General features: G+C 41.3%; 1 protein-coding gene across 2 annotated transcripts in view; it reads left to right on the forward strand.

The window, feature by feature from the left end:
• prkcab (protein kinase C, alpha, b) overlaps positions 1–26,349 on the forward strand; it is a 101,317-nt gene extending 74,968 nt beyond the window's left edge. The window contains exons 6-18 of one of the 2 annotated variants that reach the window (XM_084370584.1): positions 6,718–6,874; positions 6,976–7,110; positions 8,279–8,372; positions 10,994–11,023; positions 14,188–14,328; positions 14,421–14,594; positions 16,115–16,206; positions 16,896–16,958; positions 17,649–17,787; positions 19,202–19,282; positions 20,211–20,318; positions 21,726–21,866; positions 24,006–26,349. In XM_084370584.1, the coding sequence (XP_084226710.1) occupies positions 6,718–6,874; positions 6,976–7,110; positions 8,279–8,372; positions 10,994–11,023; positions 14,188–14,328; positions 14,421–14,594; positions 16,115–16,206; positions 16,896–16,958; positions 17,649–17,787; positions 19,202–19,282; positions 20,211–20,318; positions 21,726–21,866; positions 24,006–24,170 (1,520 nt within the window). In that variant the 3' untranslated portion in view covers positions 24,171–26,349. The remainder of the gene's footprint in view (positions 1–6,717; positions 6,875–6,975; positions 7,111–8,278; positions 8,373–10,993; positions 11,024–14,187; positions 14,329–14,420; positions 14,595–16,114; positions 16,207–16,895; positions 16,959–17,648; positions 17,788–19,201; positions 19,283–20,210; positions 20,319–21,725; positions 21,867–24,005) is intronic. The other variant, XM_084370585.1, reaches the window with a different exon arrangement.
• Positions 26,350–26,624: the final 275 nt, after the last annotated feature.

Consider the following 26,624-nt stretch of genomic DNA (forward strand, 5'->3'; position numbering starts at 1 on the left):
TGTGCAATGAGATTAGATAAAAGGACAGGAAGGCAGTGATTAAAAAACTGAAAATGATGGACCAGTCGAGAAAAAGCATGGCCTGTGACTGACAGTACGCTCGAGGAAGAAAGAGACACGAAGACAAAGATCAATGCGGAGAACAATGCAGGCGGGAGAGACGTGTACGTTCTGCAGTGTTTTGTTGCGAGTTAAAGATGCCGCTGTTTCTTCCCTCTCTAATGGCAGCGGTCTGAACAGCGAAGCCTCAGCTTGTTCTCCGGCTCCCCTCTGGCTCCCACAGACAAGTGGCGGGCCTTTGTGGTTCACCGCACTGATGCGAACCTTGATTAAATCTTTCCAGCGAAGAAAACAGATACATCTCAGCGCATATCTCTCCCTCTCTCTTCCTCCTCTCCATCCCTTCTTCCAATATTGACATTTCCTGTTATCTTCTCCTACCTGTTTCCCTCGAGACCTCAGCATGTTTCCCCTTCGCTCTCGTCATCCATTTTCCCTCGGTGCCCGCTGAACTCCTGTCCGTTCAGTCATGTTCCTTCACTTCCCTCCTTTTTTTCCTCAATAAGACGTCAACGTCTGTCCTTTTTCACATCATCTTCTCTTTTTCAACCAGCTTAGACCGTTGCTCAGTTGAGTGACTTGTCCTTTGCCCTCCCTTCTTTTTCTTCTTCCTCTACATCCTCTGCTCTGCCTCTACTTTCTTTTGTCTTAACTCCATCCTTTCCTTTTCCCCCCACTGATTTCCTCCTTTATCCTCCTCTTACCCCCTCTCCCTGTCGACGTCTCTTTGAGCAAAAGTGACATAAATAACCTGTGGGCATGAGCGGAGGTTTATTCTTGAGTCTTAAGAAAAGGTAAACATGCAAACGTCCCTCCATGACCTGCCTGGATGGATGCAAACGCACGCACACACTCATAGGGCATGTGAGGATTGGGTCCAAAGTGAGCACACAGTGGTTTATTCAGGGTGATATTTCCTACTGCTGACATGCTTGCCTCAGGTTTAAAGCACAGTCCAACACGAATACATTTTTTTTTTCCTCCAGTGACACAGCTCAGAGCAACATCAGGCCTGTCACACACATACATGTTTAATATCTGACGTGCCTTTTTATTCAAAGAGGATTTTTGACTCTCTGTACAGTATGTACATCTCTATCTGATCTTTATCATATAGCTTAGAAATACATTATCTTGATTACATGTGGCATCAGTTATCATTATATAAACAGCTGACTACTGCATTTTTAATGGACTGGGATTTGTTTAGCCGAGGCTACGTCCGCGAGCCGCGTGGACTGTCGAGTCTCTTGCTCAACACATGCCATCTACAGCGCTAAGGAGCACAGGTCATCTTTGTTTGTTTGTTTGTTTGTTTGTTTTTTAGAGGTAGCAAGCTTATTAAGCTCACATTAGCTCAAGTTAGCTTACCTTTTAATCTCAGGCTTACCTTTCCAGCTTTTTTTTTTACGAGCCCTGTATGCATTTAATGGTGAAACAGGCTACATCACGCTGGAAGACTAAAGCTACACATGCCAAGTTAAAAAATTAGCTTTGTCACCACTTGATGATCCATGTAGAAGGTATAAAGGACCTGCACGTTGGCTCAAGAAAAACCTAATCAGGACAGAGCCGCTAAAATTGGCATACACTCGATAGTCTCCAGGCTTACACACAGTGGGGAATGTAGTTTTGCACACGGCCTTGAAACATAACTTGTAACCGCACAAAATAATGTTGTATCATATGCCTCTTGCTGCCACTGTGGGTGGCTAAGCTAGTTAGCTGGACATGCCAATGTTTGGAGTTTACTGCGCGTTAGAGCTGCTAAACACTACGAAACAACGAAACAGCTAATCATTTTTGGATTGCCTTCTTGTTCTGCTTTTGGCTGTTGACTAAGCAGATCTCGTTTTCTTTTAAGCCTTAATTCTCACAATTTCTTCCTCGCTGAAAAAAAAACACGACTGCACAGGGCCACCAGTAGTTTTGTTTGTGCCCAAGGCAAGACGATCTCCAGGGCTTTTCTGAGCTTGAGGAAAGTGTTAGAAATACAATACCGCCATGGATAAAAATTCAAATTAGGAAGAGTAAAAATTGATCTTGTTTACAGTTCCAGGTGTTCTTTCAACACATCTCTTTTGTAGTAAAGGTCTGTGTCACCTGCTTTTTTTGGGTCACATTAGGCCAAATTGGAAGCAAGGCTGAACGTGTCTATGCTTTTCCATCTCTGAAGAGTATCATTTCCTATTTGTGCTTCTTTAAATTGACCACAGAAACAGAAATCTTAAGGTCATGTTGATGCTCCCTCTCCCTCCTCCCTGTGTGCGTGTGACGTCTGCATTCAGATCGCTGCCAGTGCACTGCAGGGATCCATCCAGCTCCCGTTTGGCCGCGCAGCTTTCCCCCAGATTATCAGGCATTCATTGGTTGCACATGGCATTGTTATGCAACAACACATTTGAATTTCAAAGCCTTTTCGGGAGATTACACTGTCAGCCCACCGCAGCCCTGCACGCACCCGCCCCGGGATCCAAATGAGATGTCGTTTTTAGCTGTGGCATATTTTTATTAAGCAGACATCCAGTTCAGATGCAGAAGATAATGTTGTTTCATCTTCTTTGTCTGTTTTCGGAGTGTGTTCGCGCTTCATTAAACTATCAGAGGAAATGGTTAACTGTCTCCGGGAGATGATCGTGCACAGACATCCAGTCCATCGAGTTCAGGATTTAATTCTCTCACTCAGCACTTCAGAGACATTATCTCATATATATATATATTTATTTCAGAGAAGAGCTCAAACTTTGTCTTTCATTATCTCTACAAAGGATCCAGACTCTAAAAGTGTCACTGCACTTTCTTCTTGCTACTTTTGTGGGAGCAGAATAATTCACCTCTGTGCAGCACGGCAGCAGCGTGGATGCATGCTGGTACAGTAGCTTCTCCTGTGAGCGGCAGCCTCGTTTCAGAGATTGCTAACGAGACACAAAATCTGCTTTTCTTTCCGTCTGTATCACATCTGTTTTACCCCAAACAAGTGATGAAGGCCAAACAGACACCCTCTCTAATTTTATTGGTAACTACCTCGTAAGGAGCGAAGGGGAGGGGAGGATACAGAGGCAGCTCTTGTTGTATCTAAGCAACAACAGACAGCAGAGATGGTCCTTGATCACCGCTGATGATGTTTCATTGTGTTTGTGTGCGTGTGTGCGCAAATACATTTACTTTGACCATATCTTGCCTGTGCATCATTTGTTTCTCTACATGTGCTTGTTTATCTGCGTGTGTGTGTGTGCCTCATTAGTGTGTTTACAGGCTTGTTGGAGTTGCTTTAGCGCTGTTTGGTGCCAGCATTGCCATGGAAGTGCCAGCAGAGGGGAGGATTTAGATGAGAACGTGGGATGCTGAGATTTTCCTTCTGCTCCTCGTACTTTTTTTTTTTTTTTTTTATCATTGTGTGTGTGAATTTGTGCAACAGCATCAGTGTGCGTTTGTGTGTGTCTGTGCGTGTGGGCTCGTGGGTTAGCGAGAGACATAGAGAGAGATAGAGAGAGAGAGACAAGAAGACGGGGAGGGGGATTACTGTGGTTGAGAATTTGTACTGGATGACGAGTGAACTATGAGGTTGAAGCAACACATTCATGAGCAAGGTGAAAAGCTTCTGACAGGCTTTTCGTGTCAGATGAGAGACCTGCGCTGCCCCCTACTGCATGACACTGGAAGAGCACGAGAAAATGTGATGTTGACAAGAAATATGATCATATTACCACTTGATTATTCTTTTTATTCAAGGATTGGTTCGTTTCTTTTTTGTTATCTCACTTTTTTTTAAAAGCATATTAGTTTCATTCATCTTTTTGCCCTAAATCTGTTTTCCATCTCATTCTTTTTGTTTCTCTCGGCACATAATGATGAAGATAAAACATTCAGAGCTTGTGTTTCCTCCTCCAGAAGTTACCATTTATTCTCTTTTGTACAGTGCATATTAATGAGGTAATAACAGAAACTCAGAAATATTTATTTTTTCCTTAACTGAATAAACAAGCTGTTCTCAGAAAACTGTTTGAAGCTAGAAAGGTGGCAGGGTCCGCCCAATAATATAAACAAAGTAAAACAGTATGAAGTTGTGTCGTCCTTTAAGGTCAGTTTGTTTATTCAGGCATGAAAACAGAGAGAATTTATTTATTTAGTCAATGAGGATCTTTCTCTTCTGATTAAAATGTCTTCCCCAAAACTACATAGTGACACATTCAAATGCATCCAAAACCTGAAGATAATCAGTTTAATATCATAGAACCGGGATGAAACAATCGATTTGGGCATGCTTTCCTTTAAAACACTCTTGATGGACAGTTTAAAAACAAATGATCAAAATCGATGCAGCAGAACCATTCTTCAAAACCTGGTGCCTACATTACCCACAATGCAACTCAACTTCTGAATGACATCACTGGAGGCAATTTGCCAGCTTCCTCTGGAGCCACAAAAAGCTTTACACTACTTTTTTCCCCACATATACCCTTTCAGCTCTAATCCAATAAACACAACGCTCCATTTGTCTCGGTTTCTGTTTTATTTATTCTGTGTGTCTGTTTTTTCTCTCAATCCTTTAAAAGCATGTTGCTTGCAAACACTGCTGTCACATCCAGCGATGAAAAGCATCGAAATGTCAAATAAAACTGATTAAATCCCGCGAAACCGGATAAATAAATGAGTCGCGGGGCCTCTAAATGACATCGCCTTTTCTAATGTTTTGCTTTGTATTATTCAGTCCTGGAATATTTATGCTCCGGAGTGAAAACACATTCCCGCTGTTTTAATGAAGAATCTCAGCGAATGTGTCCTCGTGTGAAAGTTCACACTGACTCTCCAAGACACTCAGATTACAGCCTTTCTCTCCCGCACTGTGTCTGATTACATTTAAATATGCAGAGCGGGGATGTTGGAGCTGGTAAACACCGTGATAGAGGATCAGTGTGATCCTGTTTCTGCTCTGTGTCTGTTGTCGTTACCTCATGCGTGGTAGAAATTCTGTTTTTCAAAATATGTTTTAGTGATCAATACTTTGCATTTTTTTAGAAACAAAGGTTTGAATCAAATTCTTCTTCCAAAACAAATTGAGTGAATTGAATCCCATAAACTTTTCCAACTTTTTCTACAAGAGTCAGATAGAACTCATGGATAAACTTAAAGGTCCAGTGTGTATGAGTGTCTAATCACCTAAAACTAAGAATTATTGTGTTCTTGTGACCTTAAATTGAGTCTTTCATATCTACAGAGAGAGCTGCTCCTCTTCCACAGAGTCAGACATGTTGCACCGCCATGTTTCTACAGTAGCCCAGAATGGCCAAACCAAACACTGGCTCCATAGAGAGTACCTTTGGGGTATTCAGTCACCTCTAGATGTCACTAAATCCTACACCTTTAAAATGAACTCCCTTAGTTTTAATAGTTGTGAATTGGAAATATGATTTATTATAAAACTTTTTTTACAATTCTTTCTTTTTTCCTTTTTCCCTTTTTTTTGTTTATCTTTCTTTTATCTTTAATCTCTTAATTTTAGCCTTTCTTTTTCTTGTTTTTCTTTTCTTTTTCTTTATCTTTTTGTCTTTATTTATCTTTCTCTTTTTCTTTTTTCATCTTCTTTTTCTTTTACCTTTTCTCTTACTTTTTCTCTTTTTCTTTTTCTATTTCTTTTTTATCTTTTTTCTTTCTTTTCTTTTTCTTTCTTTCTTTCTTTCTTTCTTTCTTTCTCTATCTCCTTTCCTCTCTTTCCTTCCTTCTTTATGTCATTCTTTTTATGCTTTCCTTCCTCTCTTCCTTCCTTCCTTCCTTCTTCTTGTTGTATGTGGCTGTCCTGTAGCTGACATTTTGTTGTGCGTGTTCACACGATGCTGCTAAGTGGGGCACCGCTGGAGTCGGCCCATTGGCCACTTACAGTAGATGTTGTCTCCATGGTGAAGGCGGCATGCTCACACCGCCCCGTCCCCTTACTCCTGTTGCTATGTAACAGCACTCCTCTTTTTTTTCCCACTTATCAGTTGTCACACGTGGACACGTCATGCCTCCCTCACATTATCTGCTCACCTATTACCTAACCATGTGTGTGTTAAATGACAGTAAGAGCCTCCAAGTAACGTATGCGCTGCCTCCGCTTCATTACCACCTGCCTTATTTTGTTGTTTTCCAGCGGAAGGTGTGAGACAGACTTTTAGGCGAGTAGAATTTCTTGTTTTTGTTGATTTTACATTTGCGTGAGGCCTCACACCCACCAGTGTTATAATCCAGTTGGTGCTGTTTCACACTGTCAACTTCAAGGGAATTTTGAGAGTATGTTTTCGCTTCACAGCACCTGTTGTCAGAGCGTGTGGTTGCTGATTTGATGAGCCATTAGCTGACTAACAGAGGAGCACATCTACCTACCTACCTACCTACCTACCTACCTACTCACACTGATAAAGTTTGATGCCGTCAAAACAAATTAAGAAGAACCGCAGCGTCTCAACTTTCTTGGAATCAGGATTGAAGCACAGAGAGGCAACTGCTGACACCAGAGCTCAGATCATTGGGTGACTTACAGTGACTCACGCTGTCCATTTTATCCTTTGAGTCAGTGTCGAGTCATGAATCTGGCTGGGGGCTCATACAAACGCACAATCACAGCCGCACACACAGATATGGTTACACTTTCTGTCTCTGATCCTTTTTTTTTTACAGTGGGTGAAGCCAAGAACCTGATTCCGATGGATCCAAACGGTTCATCAGACCCCTATGTTAAACTCAAGCTCACCCCCGACCCAAAGAATGAGACCAAACAGAAGACGAGGACCATCCGTTCCTCCCTCAACCCCTGCTGGAACGAATCCTTCACCTTGTGAGTCTGTGTTTTGATACAGTTCTTAAAAATCCAAGAAAACAGATCCGAACCTCTGTCGTCACATGCTGCTACTTCTTCCCCTTTGTGCACATGTTCAGTAAGCTGAAAGCATCAGATAAGGATCGGCGTCTGTCTGTTGAGGTGTGGGACTGGGACCGAACCACCCGGAACGACTTCATGGGCTCCATGTCGTTTGGAGTGTCCGAGCTGATCAAAGCTCCCAACTGTGGATGGTCAGTGATCTTTAACTTGTAGTCATTGCAACAATTGAGAGCTTCGTCAACCGGTGTGAGGAGGTCATCACACCCAGAGTTACAAAAACATTATTGGAGCTTCACTTGCGGCATTCTCCTAAACAACTGAAGTAGATGTGGAGTTGATTTAAAATGTAAAAAAAACAACTGAAAATTGATAAAAATTTAGTACCCCGAAGCCCTGAGATGAAGTTGATTTGAAAAAAAAGCAATCATTGTGTGCGAACAGTTCCTTTCATACTATAAATTCAGCTCTGTGAATGTTTCTCTTCACATCGATGTGAAGGTGTGAAGGTGAAATTCTTTTAGCACTATATTAGAGGACAATTGGTCTGTTCAACTCGCAAAAGAAGTTTTTTTTAACAAAGTTTGCAGTAATTCAATGATGGTTTTAAGAGGAAGAGAAGGGAAAGAACATTTCTCAGAGCTGTCGGCAACCAACGTGACTAAAGCGGCAGCACATTGTGCGTAAAACAGACGTAAACACTGCTGGCCGAAGCCGACTCCGTTCTCTCTGACAAACAGCAGCGGCTGTCGTCATTTCCTCATCTCTCCGTCTTTATCGGCCTGCTTTGTCTCACACTGATAAACACACACTCACAGAGACGTTAAAGTCACCCTCCCATGTTAGCATACCTGCCGCCACCTAGCCTAAACCGAGCCTGATCGACTGCTGCACTGAGCACGAGCTCCGGGAAATTCCTGGGTGTTTGGCATCGGCAGCTCGGAAACTAATACAGTCAAGTCAAGTTGATTTTATTTATATAGTCCAGAATAACATACCACAATTTGGTTTCGGATAAGGAAAAACTCCCTCCAAGAAAGTCCTTTAGTGGTGACAAAAGGAAGAAACCTCACACAGACGAACAGGATGGATTCCTCTTTCAGGACACAGGATGTGTGCAGAATAAATCAATAAAAAAATCACAATAAATATAAATTTGGATGACAAAATGTTGCCATATAGGTAGAGCCTGAGCCACACTACATGTGTCTGCATATTGTACTGTATGTTTCAGTGGCTCAGAGGATGTGAAGTTGACAGAGGGCACAGAAGAGTCGTGAAGAAAAGAGATGATGGATTAAGAAAACAAAACAAAGGATGAAACAGATTCACTTTCCTTTTTTCTTTTTTGTTCTCTCTCAGGTACAAGCTGCTGAACCAGGAGGAGGGAGAGTACTACAACGTTCCCATCCCCGAGGTGGACGACGTCAACCTGGAGCTCCGGCAGAAGTTTGAGGTGAGGACAGACTCGGGTCGACTCGGGCTGTGAGTTTGTGAAGCGTGACGGAGGTGTTCATTGTCACACACACTTTGACAAAATGCGCTCCTTTATACTGCTTGTGCGAGACGGGGAGATCGCTTTCCCCTGGCGTTGAAAGTGAATCGTCTCTCTAGGAAAATCCCCTATTTATATACACAGACAGAGGCGCAGATGCAGCCGCAGATAATAATTCGTAATGCTCACTGCTGTCGACGGAAACAGCATCCATTGGTGCCAAAGCAATAAAGGGCAGACTACTGAGGATCTCTGGCGTCAGTATCTTCTTTTAAATCACTTCTGAAGACTTATTTTTATGTCTTCGCTTATTATTTTTAGGCTTATTTTTATTCTAACCGTTGAGTTACGCTGTTTTATAACTTGACGTTGCACTGCTCTATTTTAAGTTGTTTTGCTCTCTGTGTTTTACTCCTTATGCCTGTCTGTTTAGTCATACATTACTGTGTTTTTACTCGCAGTGTTTCATTCGTTGTAAAGCACTTTGTAATACTGGTTTTAATAAGTGCTTTACTGACGAACTTTATTATTATTATTATTATTATTACTTTTCAGAAAGCCTAATCCAAACCTAAGCCACTTAAAAGCGGTGTGTGTGCACCACCGATGTTGTTTACGTGACTTAGCAAACACATTTGAGAGGTAATACAGAAGGATGAATGATGCAGCTGGTCTAAATGAAGCCCAGAAATGGTTTGTGTTGTTGTCGGGATAAATGATTCAGCGGCGTTTCCTCGCCCCCATTGGGCTCCGATGTGAGGCTTGTTTGTTGTGTTTGTTTCTGCTACTGCTACGACGACAGTTTGAGTTGTAAACATACATCAGCCAGGACTGAAACAACATAACACACATTTAACTCAGCACACGTGTCCATTAAACCAGGCAAACACAATGCATATTGAGCTCTACCCTGCACTCTACTATGTCATCTTTTGATTCCTGTATCACATTAGTCCTCCTGCATGTTTTACCCAATTTTACCTAAACTCATTTATACCTCACATTATACCCTCACACCTGCTCCTCATTACCTTCCTGGCAGACTCCGCAGTGAACATCATGGCTGCTTATACTGTATTACACCTCTGCGCCGGCGAGAGGCATTATGTTTTTTGGGTTGCCCATCAGTCCCATTCCTGTGAATTTAATATTTCATGAGAAGGAATTTCTCCGAATCTGGCAAAAACATCCACTTGGACTCAAAGATGTACTGATTCGATTTTGTTGGTCAAAGGTCAAAGGTCACTGTGACCTCACAAAACACACTTTTGGCTGTAACTCAAGAATTCATATGATAATTACAACATTTTACACAAATGTCTAATAAGATAGAATGATGAAGTTATGTAGTTTCATATACAAAAGGTCAAAGGTCAACTTCACTCTGCTATCATAATAATGTTACTTTGGCTAAATAAAGTAAATATGAGTTAAGTGGGATTTTCTTCCAAGCAGTTATTGAGAGTTTTTCTTGCTTTGAGGCAGGTCTGCCAAAGAATAGTGTTCTGTCTAGACTAGTATCTGCCCAACTTCTGCAGCTCAGTGAATTGAAGTATCTCTTTTAACAGCTACCAGTAATTTTGAGGTCATTATTGTTGTAATTTGGGATTTATTTTCAAATAGATATAAAATATGTCAGCTGGTAATCACCACCTACCTACCATGAAATTTGCAGACCTGTAAAATGAAGTGCAACCATTTAAATCACCTTTTATGAAGTCTCCTTTATTTTTGTTATTGTTTAGTTGTTGCTGTGATATGAACATGCTCTTTAAATGTAACATATAAGCTCCCTCATTCATTCATTATTTTTCAGCACCATTTTTTTAATTTTGGCCCGTGGTCTACCAGTAACCTTCAGTTTTGACCATTCAGGGGATAAAACTTTTGGCGTTCCCGGGAATGAAAACTGCCTGAAAGAAAAACAACATTGTTTGCTTTGAAAATAGTTGGCAGTATTGTATTGATGACTTGAAGAGGAGCTAAATCATGTAAAAACAGTGATAAGCAACTAACTGTTGCTCTCTAGTGGCCGGTCTGTTCACTGCAATCAGACTCTTTTACAGTAAGGGTTTAAATAAAACTCATAGCCTCTTCAGATCTATAATATTAACATGCAGGTACAGCAGAAGGCGAATGCTATATTAAACACTGCGATGTGGACAGCGCAAGGACATCTGCGATTGAACTGTGAGGAAGGAGATGGGGGAGGTTATTAAAGTCAGCGTGTTCAAACAGGTGTTTCAATACGGAGTGCAGAGCAGTCCTCAACACTTGTTGTTAAGCGCTGACCTTGACTTTCCTCCGAGGCGAGCGTCTTCGCACAACTGTGCGGTTGCCGTGGAAACTGGGGGGCGAGTTGCAGAGATGCAGCCAGATGTGACAGAAACGGATTTATTCTGTTTTCTAGTCATGCTTTTGATTAATGTTATTGTTTATTGAGCGATGAAACAGAAATAAGGACTCATCGGTCCACCTGTGTGTTCTGTCACTTTCTTTTCCCCCAGCAAAGACACACACATGCACACACACACCAGCTAACCTTGTGTCGCACTAATAAGTGAGTTTCTTCTTTTTTCTAGGCCTGCCAGTTAAATATCCACTATCTCAAGGTAGCTCCTCTGCCTGCGCCGTCTCTGTTTCTCTCACTGCAAGCTTGCATCACTCTCACTTCACTTTACTGACTGTGTTAGGATTGTTTGTGGATCTCTGCCGGGCTTCCACAAATTAATCTGATTTACTAACAAAGGCTCTCGACAGCATATAGTTCTTAAACTCCTCTCACACACTTATATGTAATGCACTCTTTTCTTTTTTTTTTTTTGTCTCACATACGTAAACATAAAACTAAAGGGACTACATATCATTTTATAAAGGATTTTGCAGCACCTGCAGCAAAGCTCAGCAATTTCTGACATTTGCAGCGTTTGCATTTGGCTTTACAACGCAAACGGGAAAGCAGCTGTTGTTCCTCCAGCACAAGCAACAGCAAAATGCAACATCCATTTTCGAAAACTAATTTTCTGCTATTAGCATGAATAAACAATGTGCTTTAACAGCTTTGACATATGTACTCCCTGTCTCACTCATAAACACCAGGCAGCGTTGTTGTTAGTAAATGTGTTCACCACCTCACCACTATCAGTGCACTGTCATTGGCCAAGAGAGGTCCACGCCTGCTCCTCATTGGCTGACAGTGCGGCCCACAGTCCGCCCTCTACTAGCCCGCCTTTGGTCCGGACTATAGAAGGCTGTAAGGACATGAAGCATGGATGAACACTCACTTATTATTTACAGTGACTGTGTGAATGGATGCACACACCCACTCAGGCAGGCTCTTTGAGGTGCATGCCAAATCTCTCCACACAGTGGCACTGTTATATTTATTATAAGACTAGTTGCATTGTATGTGTTTGAATACAACTTTGTGTGGCCACTCCGACATAAATTTAATAACCCTCTGTTTGTGTTGAAAAGGTGGATGTGGTATTTGTGGACTGTTTGTGTCATATTTTATACAGGCAACCGTCCATGTTGTGCTGTGTTTTGAAAATGACCACTAGATGTCTCTGCGAGCTGCAGTAAACACAACTAACACAGGATCACCACATTATTAGATGTTTACTGCCAACACATGATAAATTGATGACGATGACGACGTGACATTCGTGAACATTTTCATGCGAACTGTTGAAATGCACAAAAATATCTCCACTCCTAATAAATAGACGTCAATTATGAAACTTCGTCAGACATAAACCAGACCAGTTCTGACCTCGGTCGACCTCCTCTAGCAGCACTCAAGTAGTGTTTATATCAGTAGTTCCCAACTTTTTTGGCTTGTCAATACCAGATGTTGTCAATAACAGATATTTGCAACTGATATACATTTGCAGTAAAAATACAAATCTAAAAAAAAAGTGATAACATTAAGAACAACCAATGATGGAATGAAATACAATTTACTTCTTCAGTACAATTTTGAGGTCCTTTACTTGATCATTTCCATTTTCTGCTACTTCATACTACATTTATTTGATAAATTTAGTTACAAGTTAGGCCGATAATCAGCCCATCTCTACTATAAATGCAGTGATGTGAGCCTGACTTATTACCAGTGAAACCAAAAAGTAATTATTCCTTTCCGGATTTCTGTAATTTGAAGGATTCTTAGAGATACAAAGAGCTGAAAATATCCTGAACCTTCCAAAAAAAGTAATAATTGTGATTAAATTAAAATGACAGATAATCCCAAAAGTCTGAGTAACAGTTTCCTTTCCATCTCTAAGACACGACTAGGTAAGATACGATGAGCTACGATAAGACTTTATGTATCCTCACTGGGGAAATTCACTTGTTAAGAGCGGCTCAAAGGTCAGAAACAAAGAGGTGGAAAAAGTGATTAACTAGAGGATAAAAATGAAACAAGACAAAAAAAAGAATAATAGTAAAAAATGAAGACTTATATCTGATCTCTGGTTGTTTCACTCCAGCTGTCTCCTCTGGGGCTCGACTACACCTGTGCTGCCAGGTGAAATAATTCAAATGAATCACTGTACTACAGCAGTGCAAGTACATAACAACAATTGATTCACCTAGTTAATGTTTACATTATTCTGCTCTCAATAAACCCGGCCAGGTGAGCACATAGAGCCACTTAACCTGAGTCAAATGTGTGACAATTACAATGTTCAACCACAAAGAGTCAGGAGAAAAGAAACAGCCTCTCGGTGCCCCGCCGGTCATCGTTTCCTCCGCTCTATCTGACGGAAACAGACAACCGCTGGAGCCATGACGGGAGCTGGCAGGGTCCTAATTGCCCTTTTTGTTTTAAGCCACTTGGCAGGCCAGTCATTATAACAACAGGGAACCCTGCGACGCTGGCACCCTCCCGCTGACTGCCTGCCTCATGATTTCCCAAAATGCTCCAGTTGAGAGATCCTGCTGAAAATCTGTGAGGGAGTTTGGCATGTCAGTGGGAAAAAAATAGATCCCTGAGCTCTCTCTACATAGAAATGGAGAAAGAGTAGTGAAGATTGATTGCAGCCAATATACAGATAAAATATGCAGCCAATCGGAGGATGATAATGTGATAACTGCGAAACAATTAAAGAATATATAATGTAATACAATGTAACGGCCAAGCGTTAGCGCCAAGATTAGATTAGTTTTATTAATATTATTCTAAATGTTAATAGGCATATTATAAGGAATTATAAGCTTATAATATAAAGTGTTCATTCATCTTGAATGGGAGTGAAAATGAACATTTTAATTGATATGGTACAAAAATAATACTTTTTTTCTAATCGACTATGTAATAAATGCATTCCATCATTAACTTATGTCATATACAGATTCTTGCACTAAAAAGCTTTTGTGGTTTATCAGCTTTTAATGATATAAATCTATTTGAAAAGCTGCAGAATGACACACAATCCTACTGTAGTTAGTGAGCACACTCCAGCGTCCTAATGTTCGTACCAGCGATTAAGTCCTGCCTCACTGTGAAAAGCCAGATGTGAATATTTGACTCCACACCAGCTGTTAGACACCAGCATGACGTCTACTAATCACTCGGCGTCGCCTCCTCTAAGAGGAGACGGCGTACATAGCGTTAATTATCTTGTTAACATTACACTCAAACTGTTGAAGCACAGAACAGAGCTGTGCAAACAACTTCACTATCTTGTTCGATTTATTATTATTCATGTAAGACATCCACAGCAACAGACACATTAAAATGTTAAATAGACTTTTTACTTTAATGCCACAGAAAGCCAAGATGGGCCACGGTAAGAAGGTGATAACGCCATCAGACCACCGGCGGTTCAGCCTGCCTTCAGGTAACATGGACCGGGTCCGACTGAGCGACTTCAACTTTCTCGCCCTGCTGGGGAAGGGCAGCTTTGGCAAGGTGAGAGCCAAGAACACAGGCGTGATACAAAAGTTCATTGATGTCTTTGTCTCATCGTGATCTTTGACCTGTTGTGTCTTCGTCAACCGCAGGTGATGCTGGCGGAGACAAAGTCAACAGAGGAGCTGTACGCCATCAAGATCCTGAAGAAAGACGTCGTGATCCAGGATGACGATGTCGAATGCACGATGGTGGAGAAGAGGGTCTTGGCCCAGAGAGACAAACCGCCCTTCCTCACGCAGCTCCACTCCTGCTTCCAGACTGTGGTGTGTAGAAACTTCAGCCACAGCGCATACATCCTGCAGCTCAGACACACAAAAAACATCACTCACTACTATATCACTAATATCACTACTGCATTTAAGGAGAGATACTATATCTGTATACAAATACTCTAATTTGCATACATTTTCCAGGACAGAAATCTGAACATTGATTAAAGTCAGGTTCAAAATTCTTGTTTCATTTCTTGGCTTATCAGTGTAAAAGGTTTTGGATTTCAGGATAGCTTCACTCACATAGGATTTCTCCATAAATCAGAAAATATTGTTAAAAGTCATTAAAAAAATCTATTTTTGCCTTGTTTTGAGCAATAAAATGTGATATAAATCAGGCTGTGAATGATTTATGAACACATCCCTGTGTGAAATCCTTCAGAATACAGATAATCTGAAAAGTTTATGCAAGTGCTAATGAAGTGGAGATTTCTGACTCACAGTATGAAACAAAGAAAAAGAACATATTTTGTCTTTAAAGGAGACATATGATGTTCATTTTCAGGTTCGTAATTTTGTTTTGAGTTACTTTTAGAATAGGTTTACAACAGAGGAGCTGTGCTAAATCAACTATCACATCCCAAACTAGCTGCTAGGCATATATTTTGCAAATGTGTGACATGGTGATGTAGTGCGATGTCACAAAGTCACAGAATCAAAGGCAGGACTACTGACGAGGTGTTCAGGGGCAGTGTTTTCTGTAGGAGAGAGGAGCTTCTGTTGGACCTTTTTAACTTTCAGGATCTTTTACATGCACAAGAACATAAATAAAACACTGAAGGAAAGGACAAAAACACTAAAAAGCATGATATGTCTCCTTTTATGGTATGAATAGTTAAATTCCATATGTTTTTAGATTAAAAAAATGATAGGGTCAAAATGTTACAGAACAGAAACACCAAAATGTGTATTTTGGACACTTTCTCTCCCCCAGTCTGAAAGAAAAAAAGCTTTATAGCTCCAAATCTCAAAATTTACCAGTGCATGAAAAACAAGGTGTTTTCACCTGCAGTATCCCTCCTGAGTGCCATTTTGCTCCCTCATCACTCTTTCATCAGGCGTCTCTTCAGTCCTTGCCATTTTAAACCTGCGTGTGTCCTTGTGCATTTGCCCGTCTACCATTACATCTGTATTTCCCTCGCAATTATTCGCACTCTTTTGCCAGCGCTCTGCAGAGAAAATTGATACAGAGCTGAGACCCCCCTTGAATACGAAGTCTCCAGTATGACGTCAACTCTGTGCGTAGACAGGGTGACTCAAGGAGTCTTTCATAAAAAAATACATTTACTGATCAAAGCTTCCTGACTGATAATAACAGGTATATGAGGTGATTGTGTCAGGCTTTATGATATCCCTTTAAGCCTATAGCGATAAGTATATGGCTGTAGATGAGTAGATAAGACTGAATGTTACGTATACATCTGCTCTAGCAGTGCGCACATGCTGTACTTTCCTTTGTGTAGCTTCTATTCAGAGCTGCTTTTTAGGCAATAACATCCTTTCTTTTCTAGGATCGGCTGTACTTTGTGATGGAGTACATCAACGGGGGAGACCTTATGTATCATATCCAGCGTATGGGCAAATTCAAGGAGCCACAGGCAGTGTAAGGACACTATAATTAATCCACATTCACATGTTTTTACAATGACAGAGCTATTCACCAGGCAGCTTGAATTGTTTAAAGCCACTTAGAGGATAATACTATAGCGAACAAGGCCCAGATACTGGACTGAATTTACATTTAAAGGTGCAATATGTAACAATTTTTGTTTACAACATTCAAATGACTAATTATAATTGTGAACATCTCCTGATGTCTCCTGAAGTTAGCATGCTAACCAGCTAATAAAGTATTTTTCTTCCAAAGCTCCTGTGCTAGCATCGTAAACACCAACATTTCCCTGGGAGTCCGCACGGCTAATTGAGCTAACACGCTAACAGTAGCTGCAGTCACTGATGTATAAACAGAATACAGGTAGCAGCAGTTAGCAGTTAATCAGGTGATACGCTGACCCTATTTGTTGGAATTCAACAGGTGTAAATTCTTCTATGTTGCACCTTTGAGTCCTGAATTTATAGTATTTTGTGTGCAAACATTTAATAGTATGAGAAGTCCCTTTAACCAGTACTGAGAATCTGATGTTATTACGTAATTTAGAGTTAAATAGAGTGTAATCCCATTGTTTCATGGTATTTATTCTCTGGAGCAAGAGATTCTTTTGCTCTCTTGCGTTCTCCACCAAATTACTTTCATAAACGTGTGTGTTCATTTGCTGCATTTCAATTTTGCAGGTTTTATGCTGCAGAGATTGCCGTCGGTTTGTTTTTCTTGCACCGAAAGGGGATCATCTACAGGTGGGTGAGTCAGAGAGACGCCGGTTATGTGTATTGAAGCAGCACATTCACCTTCAGATTCATTTATTGTGACGTGGATAACTAAACGCACACAGGCTGTTTACAGTGAAACATTTTACATCGGAGGAAAGTATTGTCAATATGATAGCTTGAGATAAGATAGATAGCAGGCAAATGGAAAGGATGCAAAATTAAAAATGTTAAGATTTAACCTTGCTGGTCTCCTGAGTATTAAATCCGTTCTAATCGATCACCCTGATGCAAAAAAAGCATGGAAGAAATACTTGACAGAAAGCAAGGGCACTCTGCTCCTCTTCAGTACTTCAGCTAAGGAGTTGGAGCCATTCTTCATACATCAGCAGCCTTGTGTTTGGCATCCTAACACTACTTTGTGACAGATACAGGTGCCAGAAGTGGTGAATGGGGGGCGAGAGAATGAAGACCGGAGACATCAAACACAAGCAGAGACACAGACTGAATTGCAAGCACAAAGGAGGCAGGGAGAGAAAAGAGAGAAAAAATGTTTTCAGGCCAAGAAATGATTGTTTGTTTCCCAGCGGGTGAGGTGTGCTGCAGACAGATAAACCACTCAGAGAGAAACACTACTCTGTGCTTCACTCTAGTCTGGACAGCAACACTGGTCACAAATCCGGCATGTGCACTAAAGCTCACAACCTCTCTCCGCTGCAGGGACCTGAAGCTCGACAACGTGATGCTGGACTCCGAGGGCCACATCAAGATCGCTGACTTTGGCATGTGTAAGGAGAACATGTATGAAGGCATGAGCACACGCACCTTCTGCGGCACCCCGGACTACATCGCACCAGAGGTAACACAACAAAAACTAATGTAACATGACACATGAGGGTGCATCGACCAAAATAAAACAGGAAATGACTAATTAAAAACCCTAAATCATGACAACATCTTGCATGTGTTGTAGGAATTCACTTGGTGTCTTTCTGAAGTTTATCATACTAGACTCTTATATAAACAGACCAACTAGCTCTACAATTTAATATAACAGTAGTTCTGTTTATTTAGCTAGCTAACGATCCTGAGCTGGTAAGGATGCTAACTTTTGGCCCGGGACATGCACATGTATCCTCAGTATTTTAGCATGATATCACATATGTTAAGAAATCAAGTGCAGACTGACGACAGCTCTTACAAACTTCTTGTAACTTAGCAACTGCAAATGGTTGATTATTTTTCATATAAGAAGGTCAGTGAGCTCCAGGGAGATATTTGCTAATTAGGTTTATTAAACAAAATGCAATCCAACAGAGAAGACTGTGACTGCTGTGATCTTTCTACTGTATTTTTACTGTATTAACAAATCACAGGAAATATCAAGCAGGTTCAGAACTTCCATCAAACAAAGGAAAGTGAGAGTAATTTCTCCAGAATGAAGAGCAGAGATGATTCACGTGGAGTAATTGGATGTTTGTCTGTTTGTTAACACATCAGGGAGCACATTGTGTCACAGTTGGGAGGCGATTGAAGCTCTTACTCCTGGTTCCACACAGCAAACCTCATCTAGACCCGTCGTTTTCAAGATATAATATTTTTTAACTGGATATTGCTGGCTTCAGTGTAACTTGCTGAGCCACCTCTTTGCCTTTCTAAAGCTCTTATGACCTCAGATTATAGTTTAGATGCTTATTTTGACCGAGTAAGCATGGGTTTAAATGCGTTTCCCAGTAAATACCCTTTAACAGGACGCAAACCCATCGCAGGATTTTCCGATGAAGTATCTATCAGGAGAGGGATATAAACACTTGCCTCATGTGTGGGTGTAAGAAAACTGAGCAACAAATTGTAACTTTGCGAACTGTATAAATTGCTGCATTGCTGTCTCCGTCAAAGGCGAGCACAGCTGTGATTTAGTTCTTTGTGTGCATGATTATTATTGTGTGTGTGTGTGTGTGTGTGTGTGTGTGTGTGTGTGTGTGTGTAGACTTAGTGTGTGGGTGGGAGGTGTGGGATGGCAAATTGGATGGTAGGAGAAAGCGCCGTTGTTATGGCAGCTCAAAATAGCTGGCTGTGTTTAATGGTGGTTGATTTGGTTTGAGTGTAGATGAGAGAAATGCTACTTTGATAGCTTCACTGTTAGCTCTCTGGAGCTGTATGACAGGTTGGAAAAAAGGTTTTGGCAGCAGAAAGCTGAGCCTGTTAATAAACCACGCCTGGTGAGGTAGTGCGTCTGTTTGATTAATCTTTTCCCTTTTCCTCTCTGTCAGATTATAGCATACCAGCCTTATGGAAAATCAGTGGACTGGTGGGCTTATGGGGTTCTTCTGTATGAGATGCTGGCAGGACAGGTAATATATGTTGTTTTACTACACCAGTGTTGGTCTATGCAGGTTTTTATATTGTTATCACTCCTAAATTAGGACTGTGCTGCAATGCCAAGAATATCAATAACTGATTTAAGTCATTTATTAACAAAGATACTGTTTAATAGTACAATATGTAAGACTTTCAGTTTAAAACATTCAAAAATTAACAAAACTTATCAACAGAATGTGAAGAAACAACACTTTCAACGTCTGTCTATCAATTGTGTTGCAGAGATACTGTATCTATGGAAGGTAGCATGCTAATCAGCTAGCTCCCAGTCCAGGCAGAGTCAGTAATGCAATCGATAGCTCCACTGTTAATTGAGGTTACTAGCTAACAGCAGCTGGAGTTAGCAGCAGCTAGCAGTAATATGCTGCCCCCTATTTGTTTGGAGTGTGAATTCGACAGGTGGCCATTAATTTTAATTACATATTGCATCTTTAGTTTAAAAAAATAAACATTAAGTTCCACAAAATAATTAAAGAACATCACTTAACTGCTATGAGCAGTAGTTTGCATCAAAAAATAGTATTTTAATACTTAATTTTGTCATATTTATAAGTGATTATTCATTTTCATAACAATGTCACAATGGAATAAAAAACTAAATTCCCTTTATATTATATTGTAATAAAACAGGGATGAAAGAAACACAAGGAAGGTGAGATAAACACACAGAAAGGAGAGCAGCACTTCAGCAAGACTGTATCTATTATGAGTATAATATACGTATACAGTGATGTAACATACAGGTGTGACATCCAGTGTTGCTCCCACTGCTCAGCTCACCTGCCGACTTTGTCACCTCCACATCTTGTCAGTTTTCACAGAAAAATCCTCAGACTCTTAAGTTATCATCACACCCAACTTACTTGAACTCTGTGACCCTGTGTTTGCTTTTCTCTTCAGCCACCGTTTGACGGAGAGGATGAAGACGAGCTCTTCCAGTCCATCATGGAGCACAACGTGTCCTACCCCAAGTCCATGTCCAAAGAAGCTGTGTCCATCTGCAAAGGAGTGAGTAACGTTTGGATTCGTACTTGCAGGGACTTGAAATCCATCATTTTGTCACATTTACTGTAAATTATTGTTGCCTGGCAATATAACAAGAGAGAAGAGACTGTTTTGAAAAGCTTTAGCCAACATTTTTGCTGTTGCTGTGCAACAAAAGAAATCCCAGTTCCCTATTCTACTTTAATTGTGGTCTCTTCGTTCTGTCATGACAGTGTTTTGACCACCGATGGTAGGAAGCGAGTTAGGAAATTAAAGGGGCTCTTCAGTGTTTTTGCAGATTTTGTATTACACTCCAATTAAGTTGGAGAACCTGTGAGAGACAGATTTAAGAAAGAATTGTCAAAATTGAAAGAGCAGAGGCAAAGATATCCTGACTTTGCCTTGCTCTGTCTGTTAAACTATAAAACACAGGATCCTACATTTCCCATAATGCAATTTAATAGTGTTTTCCCATCTCTTTGTGACATCACACTACCTCGCCATGTCACGCATTTTCATAATTTATGCCAAGCGGCTAGTTTGGCACGTAGGAATTGATTAAACACAGCTGCTCTGTTGCTGTTAGCGGTGCTGGGTCAGGCGTGTGTGAGCTGACCAATCAGAGGAGACTGGGTATTCGGGAGGGAGGTCCTTAAAGAGACAGGAGCTAAAACAGACCCTTATACTCTTGATACAGAAGATGGTTTTTGGTAAATGGTAAATGTTTTTACTCGCAGCTCAGGGGAAACGTTCCCTCAAGACAATCCAGTCACAAATTTCCATTGCTTTGGAGAACGTTTCTTTATTTAGCAGCACCTGTTCCTCTCACACCTGTGCAGCACTTCACATCACATGCTTGTCATGATTATGGTTATTTACCAACAAGGAAATGAGTTTTCAGAGTCAATTTTCACACTAGAAGAGATTCAATCAAGATCCAGACACAGTCCCACCAAGTCTTTTAATAATACAGCCCGCCTTCATTTATTATGATATTACACCCTGTAGCTGCATGCCGCCACGAAAAATATCATTCATCATCTCAGAGCCGCTGACAGAGGAGATAATAATCCTGATCCCGCTTATTGTTTGCTTCATATCTCATTTGCAAAAATGATTCATGGCCGAAATTAAAAGTGGCTGCTGGATCAGAAATGGAGCCGTGAGAAGACGGCGTAATTTCCTGCGACTATTTTAAAGCCCGATGTGTGAAAACAGTGAGTGTCTGTCTGCCTCTGCATAATGTCGTTGATGTGATGGTGCAAGAAGATTTTTAAGAAAGTAGATGGTTGATCGCTCCACAGATTTTTTTTTTTACACACTCTCTTTCTTCTGTCCTTCTCTGCTTCACTATTTTTACCTTTTCTCTCCCTCAAGCAGCTAACTGCCTCTGTCACATCTTCTTACCCGTCCTCTTCTGTCTGCCACCAGCTGATGACCAAACACCCGTCGAAGCGTCTCGGCTGTGGCCCAGAGGGGGAGATGGACATCAGGGAGCAGGCCTTCTTCAGACGCATCGACTGGGAGCGCCTGGCAAACAGAGAGATCCAGCCGCCATTCAAACCCAAAGTGGTGAGTGTGAGTGTGTATGTGTGCTTTCAGAGATCAAATAGAACAGTGAGTCATCCTCTATCACTGTATATGGAATATTAATGATCCGCAATCAGTTGAGAAACTATTTATAAGTTAAATATTCATACAGGAATGTCTGATTTTGCCTAATTCAACAATTGCAACATTACCCAAAAAATATGCAACTTAAAGGTAGTCAAATGCATGTTAGCAGTTACATGTTGAGAAAATGTCCAGAAAGTTTACAAATGTTGACAAATATAAAGGCAAAGGCAAGAGCACCTGTTGTAATCATTGTTTTTCTTTTCATAAATGTAATCTGGCCACACGTACCAAAGGGTCCTCGTCATTTCATTTTTTTTCGTTATTGCACTTTTTTGTATTTTTTAAGCCATATAACAGTGACTCAGTGGCAATGCAATGATGCTGATGCTGTGATAACAAGAATGAGATGAGAAAGCAGGGTATGTAACGTTATAATGTATTCAGTCATCTGTTTATATTAAGCTGCAGCTCAACTTTAGTGATGCTTGTACCTCAGTCAAATGGCGTAATGCATAAGTCTGAGGTTAAACAGGTGGATATCTCCGGATGCAGAGCGAGATGATGATGACGACAGAAACCAATAACCATCAAACATCCGGCAGTGTTTACTTCTTTAATGCTCCTGCTTATTTTCTTGTGTGCTATAAAAAGGGCAAATAACCAGATAAAGTGTGTCATTCCTGAATGAATCACTGCTGCAGGATTGAAATACTTCCTCTGAGAGTCTTTAAGTGTGTATGCCTGAATGGGTGCATACTGTATGTCTGTGATGCCATTCATCTTTACCGAGTGTATTGGTTAACATGCACCCAGCAGAGCTTGAGGCTGGAAACCAGCTGCATCCAGCAGCCCCACAACCTCTGCCACGCGCCGCCTCCTCCCAACACCTAAACCTCCTCCTGTCACCACAAAACACTCTTTTTCTGTTTGAGGACCCCCGCGTCCTCCATCCTCTTCGCTGCCCACAGTGCCCGAAGCAACGCAAGAACCTCCATCAAGGGTTAAAAATATCTCTCTGAGAGCAGAGTTCCCTTTACTTCCACACAAGGGCCACAGTAAATGCAGGGTTACACAGCAGATGTACCAGTCTCCACTCACAGAGGGGGGAGGGAAACATAGCTAAAATTGGATCCATCCATTCAGGGCCCTTTGTGTGGCGTAGCACAGTTGTGAGCTTATACGTTGCGTCATTAATTGGTCTGAAGGCGCTGGCAAACAAAGATCCATCTGAGGCTCGATGGCTTGGCTTGTGTAATGTTACAGAGCGGCCCGACATGCTGAACGTGTAGCAAACAGCAGGCGCTGAAATCCTCTGTAAACTCTGCATTTGTTTTTGTCGTGCGTTACTCATTCCGGAGGAATTTGTCTCGTTTCCTCGTGAAAGTGTCGTGCCTGGGCTGACGCTGTGCGTGACACACAGCATATATATTCAGCTGCTTGAGACACATGACGGCCCCGAGCGGAGCCTCACACTGATGCTGATGACCTCCACTGTGGATGCTTAGGGTTAGCTCCTAATCTAATTACAACTTCTGCCCGGCTACACATCGGGCTTCGACATTCTCCTGCACCACCTTCCCTCTGGGACTGTTGGGAAGCTTTCTAATAAAAGACTCACGAGGGGAAAGCCATGAGCCAACCATCCTGCACTGTCAAAGATATAATATGTAGGATTCTTTCATTAAAACGTCTCAAAACGACTAGACCTGTTAAATATTGTATATTGTTCATATAGCTTGTCAAGTCTAATCCAAGTCTCTTGAAGCCCTTAGATCACAAATTGATTAAAAAGACGTTATTTACACCTTTCTAAAGTTTCACTGCAGCTGCTACGCTAAAAGTGCTAGCGTGCTAGCTCAGCTGTGCATAGTGGGTGTATATATTGTCTTTTAACATCAATTTGGTATCCCAGGGCTTCTGTAGACTAAAATCATGAGTAGTATGGAGCCATTTTGTTTTGTTTTGTTTTTTGACTACGAAATTTCACCCAGAAATTACATATTGTGCCTTTAACCAAAACCTCCTTGTGTAGTCTTTGCAGTCCAGAGATCAAATAACAACTCCCAAATGTGACTTATTTTCTTTTTCTTTCAGTGTGGCAAAGGAGCGGAGAACTTCGACAAGTTTTTCACGCGTGCGCAGCCCGTGCTGACCCCTCCCGACCAGCTGGTCATCGCCAACATCGACCAGAGTGAGTTCGCAGGCTTCTCCTACATGAACCCTCAGTTCATCCATCCATCCCTGCACAGCGTTGTATGAGGAGAGAGCAGAAACCCCCCCCCCAAAAAAAGCATGGACTGTCGCTGACTACAGGATCCTTCCAAAACTCCCACAGACGTCCCGCTGTCAAAAGACTCATACCATCCTCTACAGTATTCTGTCTGCTAGTTAACGATGACTGAGGAGAGTGCAGCCAAGTGTTGAAACCATGTTTGTGGGCGAGGAGAAAGTACATGGCACTGATGATTTTTTTTTTTTTTGCATTATTTCCCCCGAGCATCTCATGATACGTTCTTGATTCTGTATCTGTGTTTTTCTCCGAACCTGCAGCCTTTTACTCGTGTATGAATGTGTGAATCGGTGACTATCTCATTAGGTATTAAAGATGCAAGCCCTTTTCCTTCTCGTCCTACTCATGTTGCCCCATCTTACTGCGCAACAAGCTGCAATGCACGACAAGAACGGAACATATTTTTCTGCTCTTTCTCGGCTTTATCTACTTCTGAACCGCTACACGTGTATTTTATACTTATATACTTAAAAAAAAGACAAAAAAAGAGGTAGTATACTGTTACATGAGTGCCAAAGTAGAAGTGGAAGGAAAACATTTCTATTCTTAAAGTCCTTGTAATGTTTTTTTCCCCTCTGGCTTTCCAAACACTTGTCAACACACTGAAAACCCTTAAACGGGGGGTGTTTATATCTGTTGTTTTGTAGGACGTGGAACTACACTATATCTAACTCGACATAGAGAAACAGAAGCACATTACGCTCACAGTTACAAGCAGTCCAGGCCTTTTTCAGTTCGGGCGGGCGAGTTCAGTCTATAGGGTCAGAAAAGGGTGGATGGGAAGAGACAGTGTTTTAAAGTCTAAAGATTTCCATATGCACAAAGCAGATCTCTGTTGCATGCTTACTTTCTGACTCTGTACGAGCCGTAGACTCTAGGATGCAGTACACGTCTGGTATCATTGTAAAGTTTAGTATTACGGTATAAACTACGTTGATATATAATTGTCGTCTTGTTCTGAAAGAAAAGTTTCGGGGGGGAAAAAAAAAAGTTTTTGTTTTATGTTCTGGCTTAACTTTTAATGTCCAGAGAGATGTCGAAACCTTCTGTTGTATGTCAGCCATTTTCTTTTTTCCTTTTTCCTTTTTGTAAATATGTTTCAAAAAGAGAAGTTGCGGATTTTATACTACGAACTGAATGTGCTTTTACTACCGTAGACAGTTTGAACATTTCTATGTTTAGATTTCCCCTAAGAAGAAGAGTATATATATATATATATAAATATATATAAAACGTTTGGCTGACTCTTTGGTAGCTTTGGTATCAGCAAACCTTGTTATATGTATTTCCACTGTTTACCCATTATTTTCTACTACTCAGTGTCATGGAGAATATGCAGCACCTTCCGTGCGTGAAACCGTCGAATCCCCTCTTGCCTTGGTCGTCTCAGGGCCGACTCCCGCGAGGAGTTCAAAGCCCTCGGTGGCTGTGACATGTCTTTTCTTTCTTGCGTATATTGTGTGCATGCGTGAGGCGAGGTATAAGCATGAGAAAGACCCCTGCATGATACAGAGATCCCCCCTCCCCCCCCAGGTGTGGAGCATGGAGTATCCACAGAATGAGACAAACCCGTCCGGCATCGTGCGCTTTTTTCTGCTCATCGTCTCCTCCTCACTCGCTGTCATGTAGCCCGACTTGTTTGACTAAATAGCTGAAGTATAAGCAGACAAATATGTGTAAAAAACGCTTCTGTTCACTGGTGCCAAACTCTTTTTGTCTCCAGCCACGTGTGTGTCCGGCAGTGTTTTTTAATCGAGAGGCACACGAAGCTATGAGGTTTCATGAAACTGCCAAATTTAGGAAGGCTACAGCCCCCAAAACCCCTGGATGAGTTACTTCACATGTAGACTGATGTCGCAGCAGTCACATCTGGACCAAAATGAGATTTTGTAAGGTTAAGAATAAAAACTGAATGTTTACATGTCTCACATTGAGAATTGAAAATCAACTTTTGGACCCATGACAGAGATAATCACATGTCAACCAGGCCAGTCAGGGTACAGCACCACTACAAGCTACAGTTAGAGCCACAGGGATGTTTGTACGTGTTTCCCTTCACTGCCCCCTGCTTTTGTTGACCTGATTCTTCTTGTTCCTCTGTTTATTGTGGTATGATGAATACTGTGTATGAATAAAGTATGAAAAATATTCGTCTGCTCGTTTCATTAAGTCTGAAGTGGCTGTTATATCAAGGGACTGTGTGATAATTATGTAAGGCAGTTTGAAAACTACTAACCGTTCTGTTGTTGTTACCTTAGAATGAGCCTTTTGTATCTACTGAGGGACCATGTCATCTTCTTCTGAGTCTGCCATGTTGCAGCCGCCATATTTTTATAGTAGCCCAGAAAGGACAAACAAAACGCTGATTCAAGAGTGGGCCAAGGAGCTACCGTAGGGCAAGGTGAAACGAGTGGTGTTCATTG

Source organism: Pagrus pagrus (genome assembly GCF_965226575.1).
Source record: "Pagrus pagrus genome assembly, chromosome: 13".
In the NCBI taxonomy this organism is placed as follows: domain Eukaryota; kingdom Metazoa; phylum Chordata; class Actinopteri; order Spariformes; family Sparidae; genus Pagrus; species Pagrus pagrus.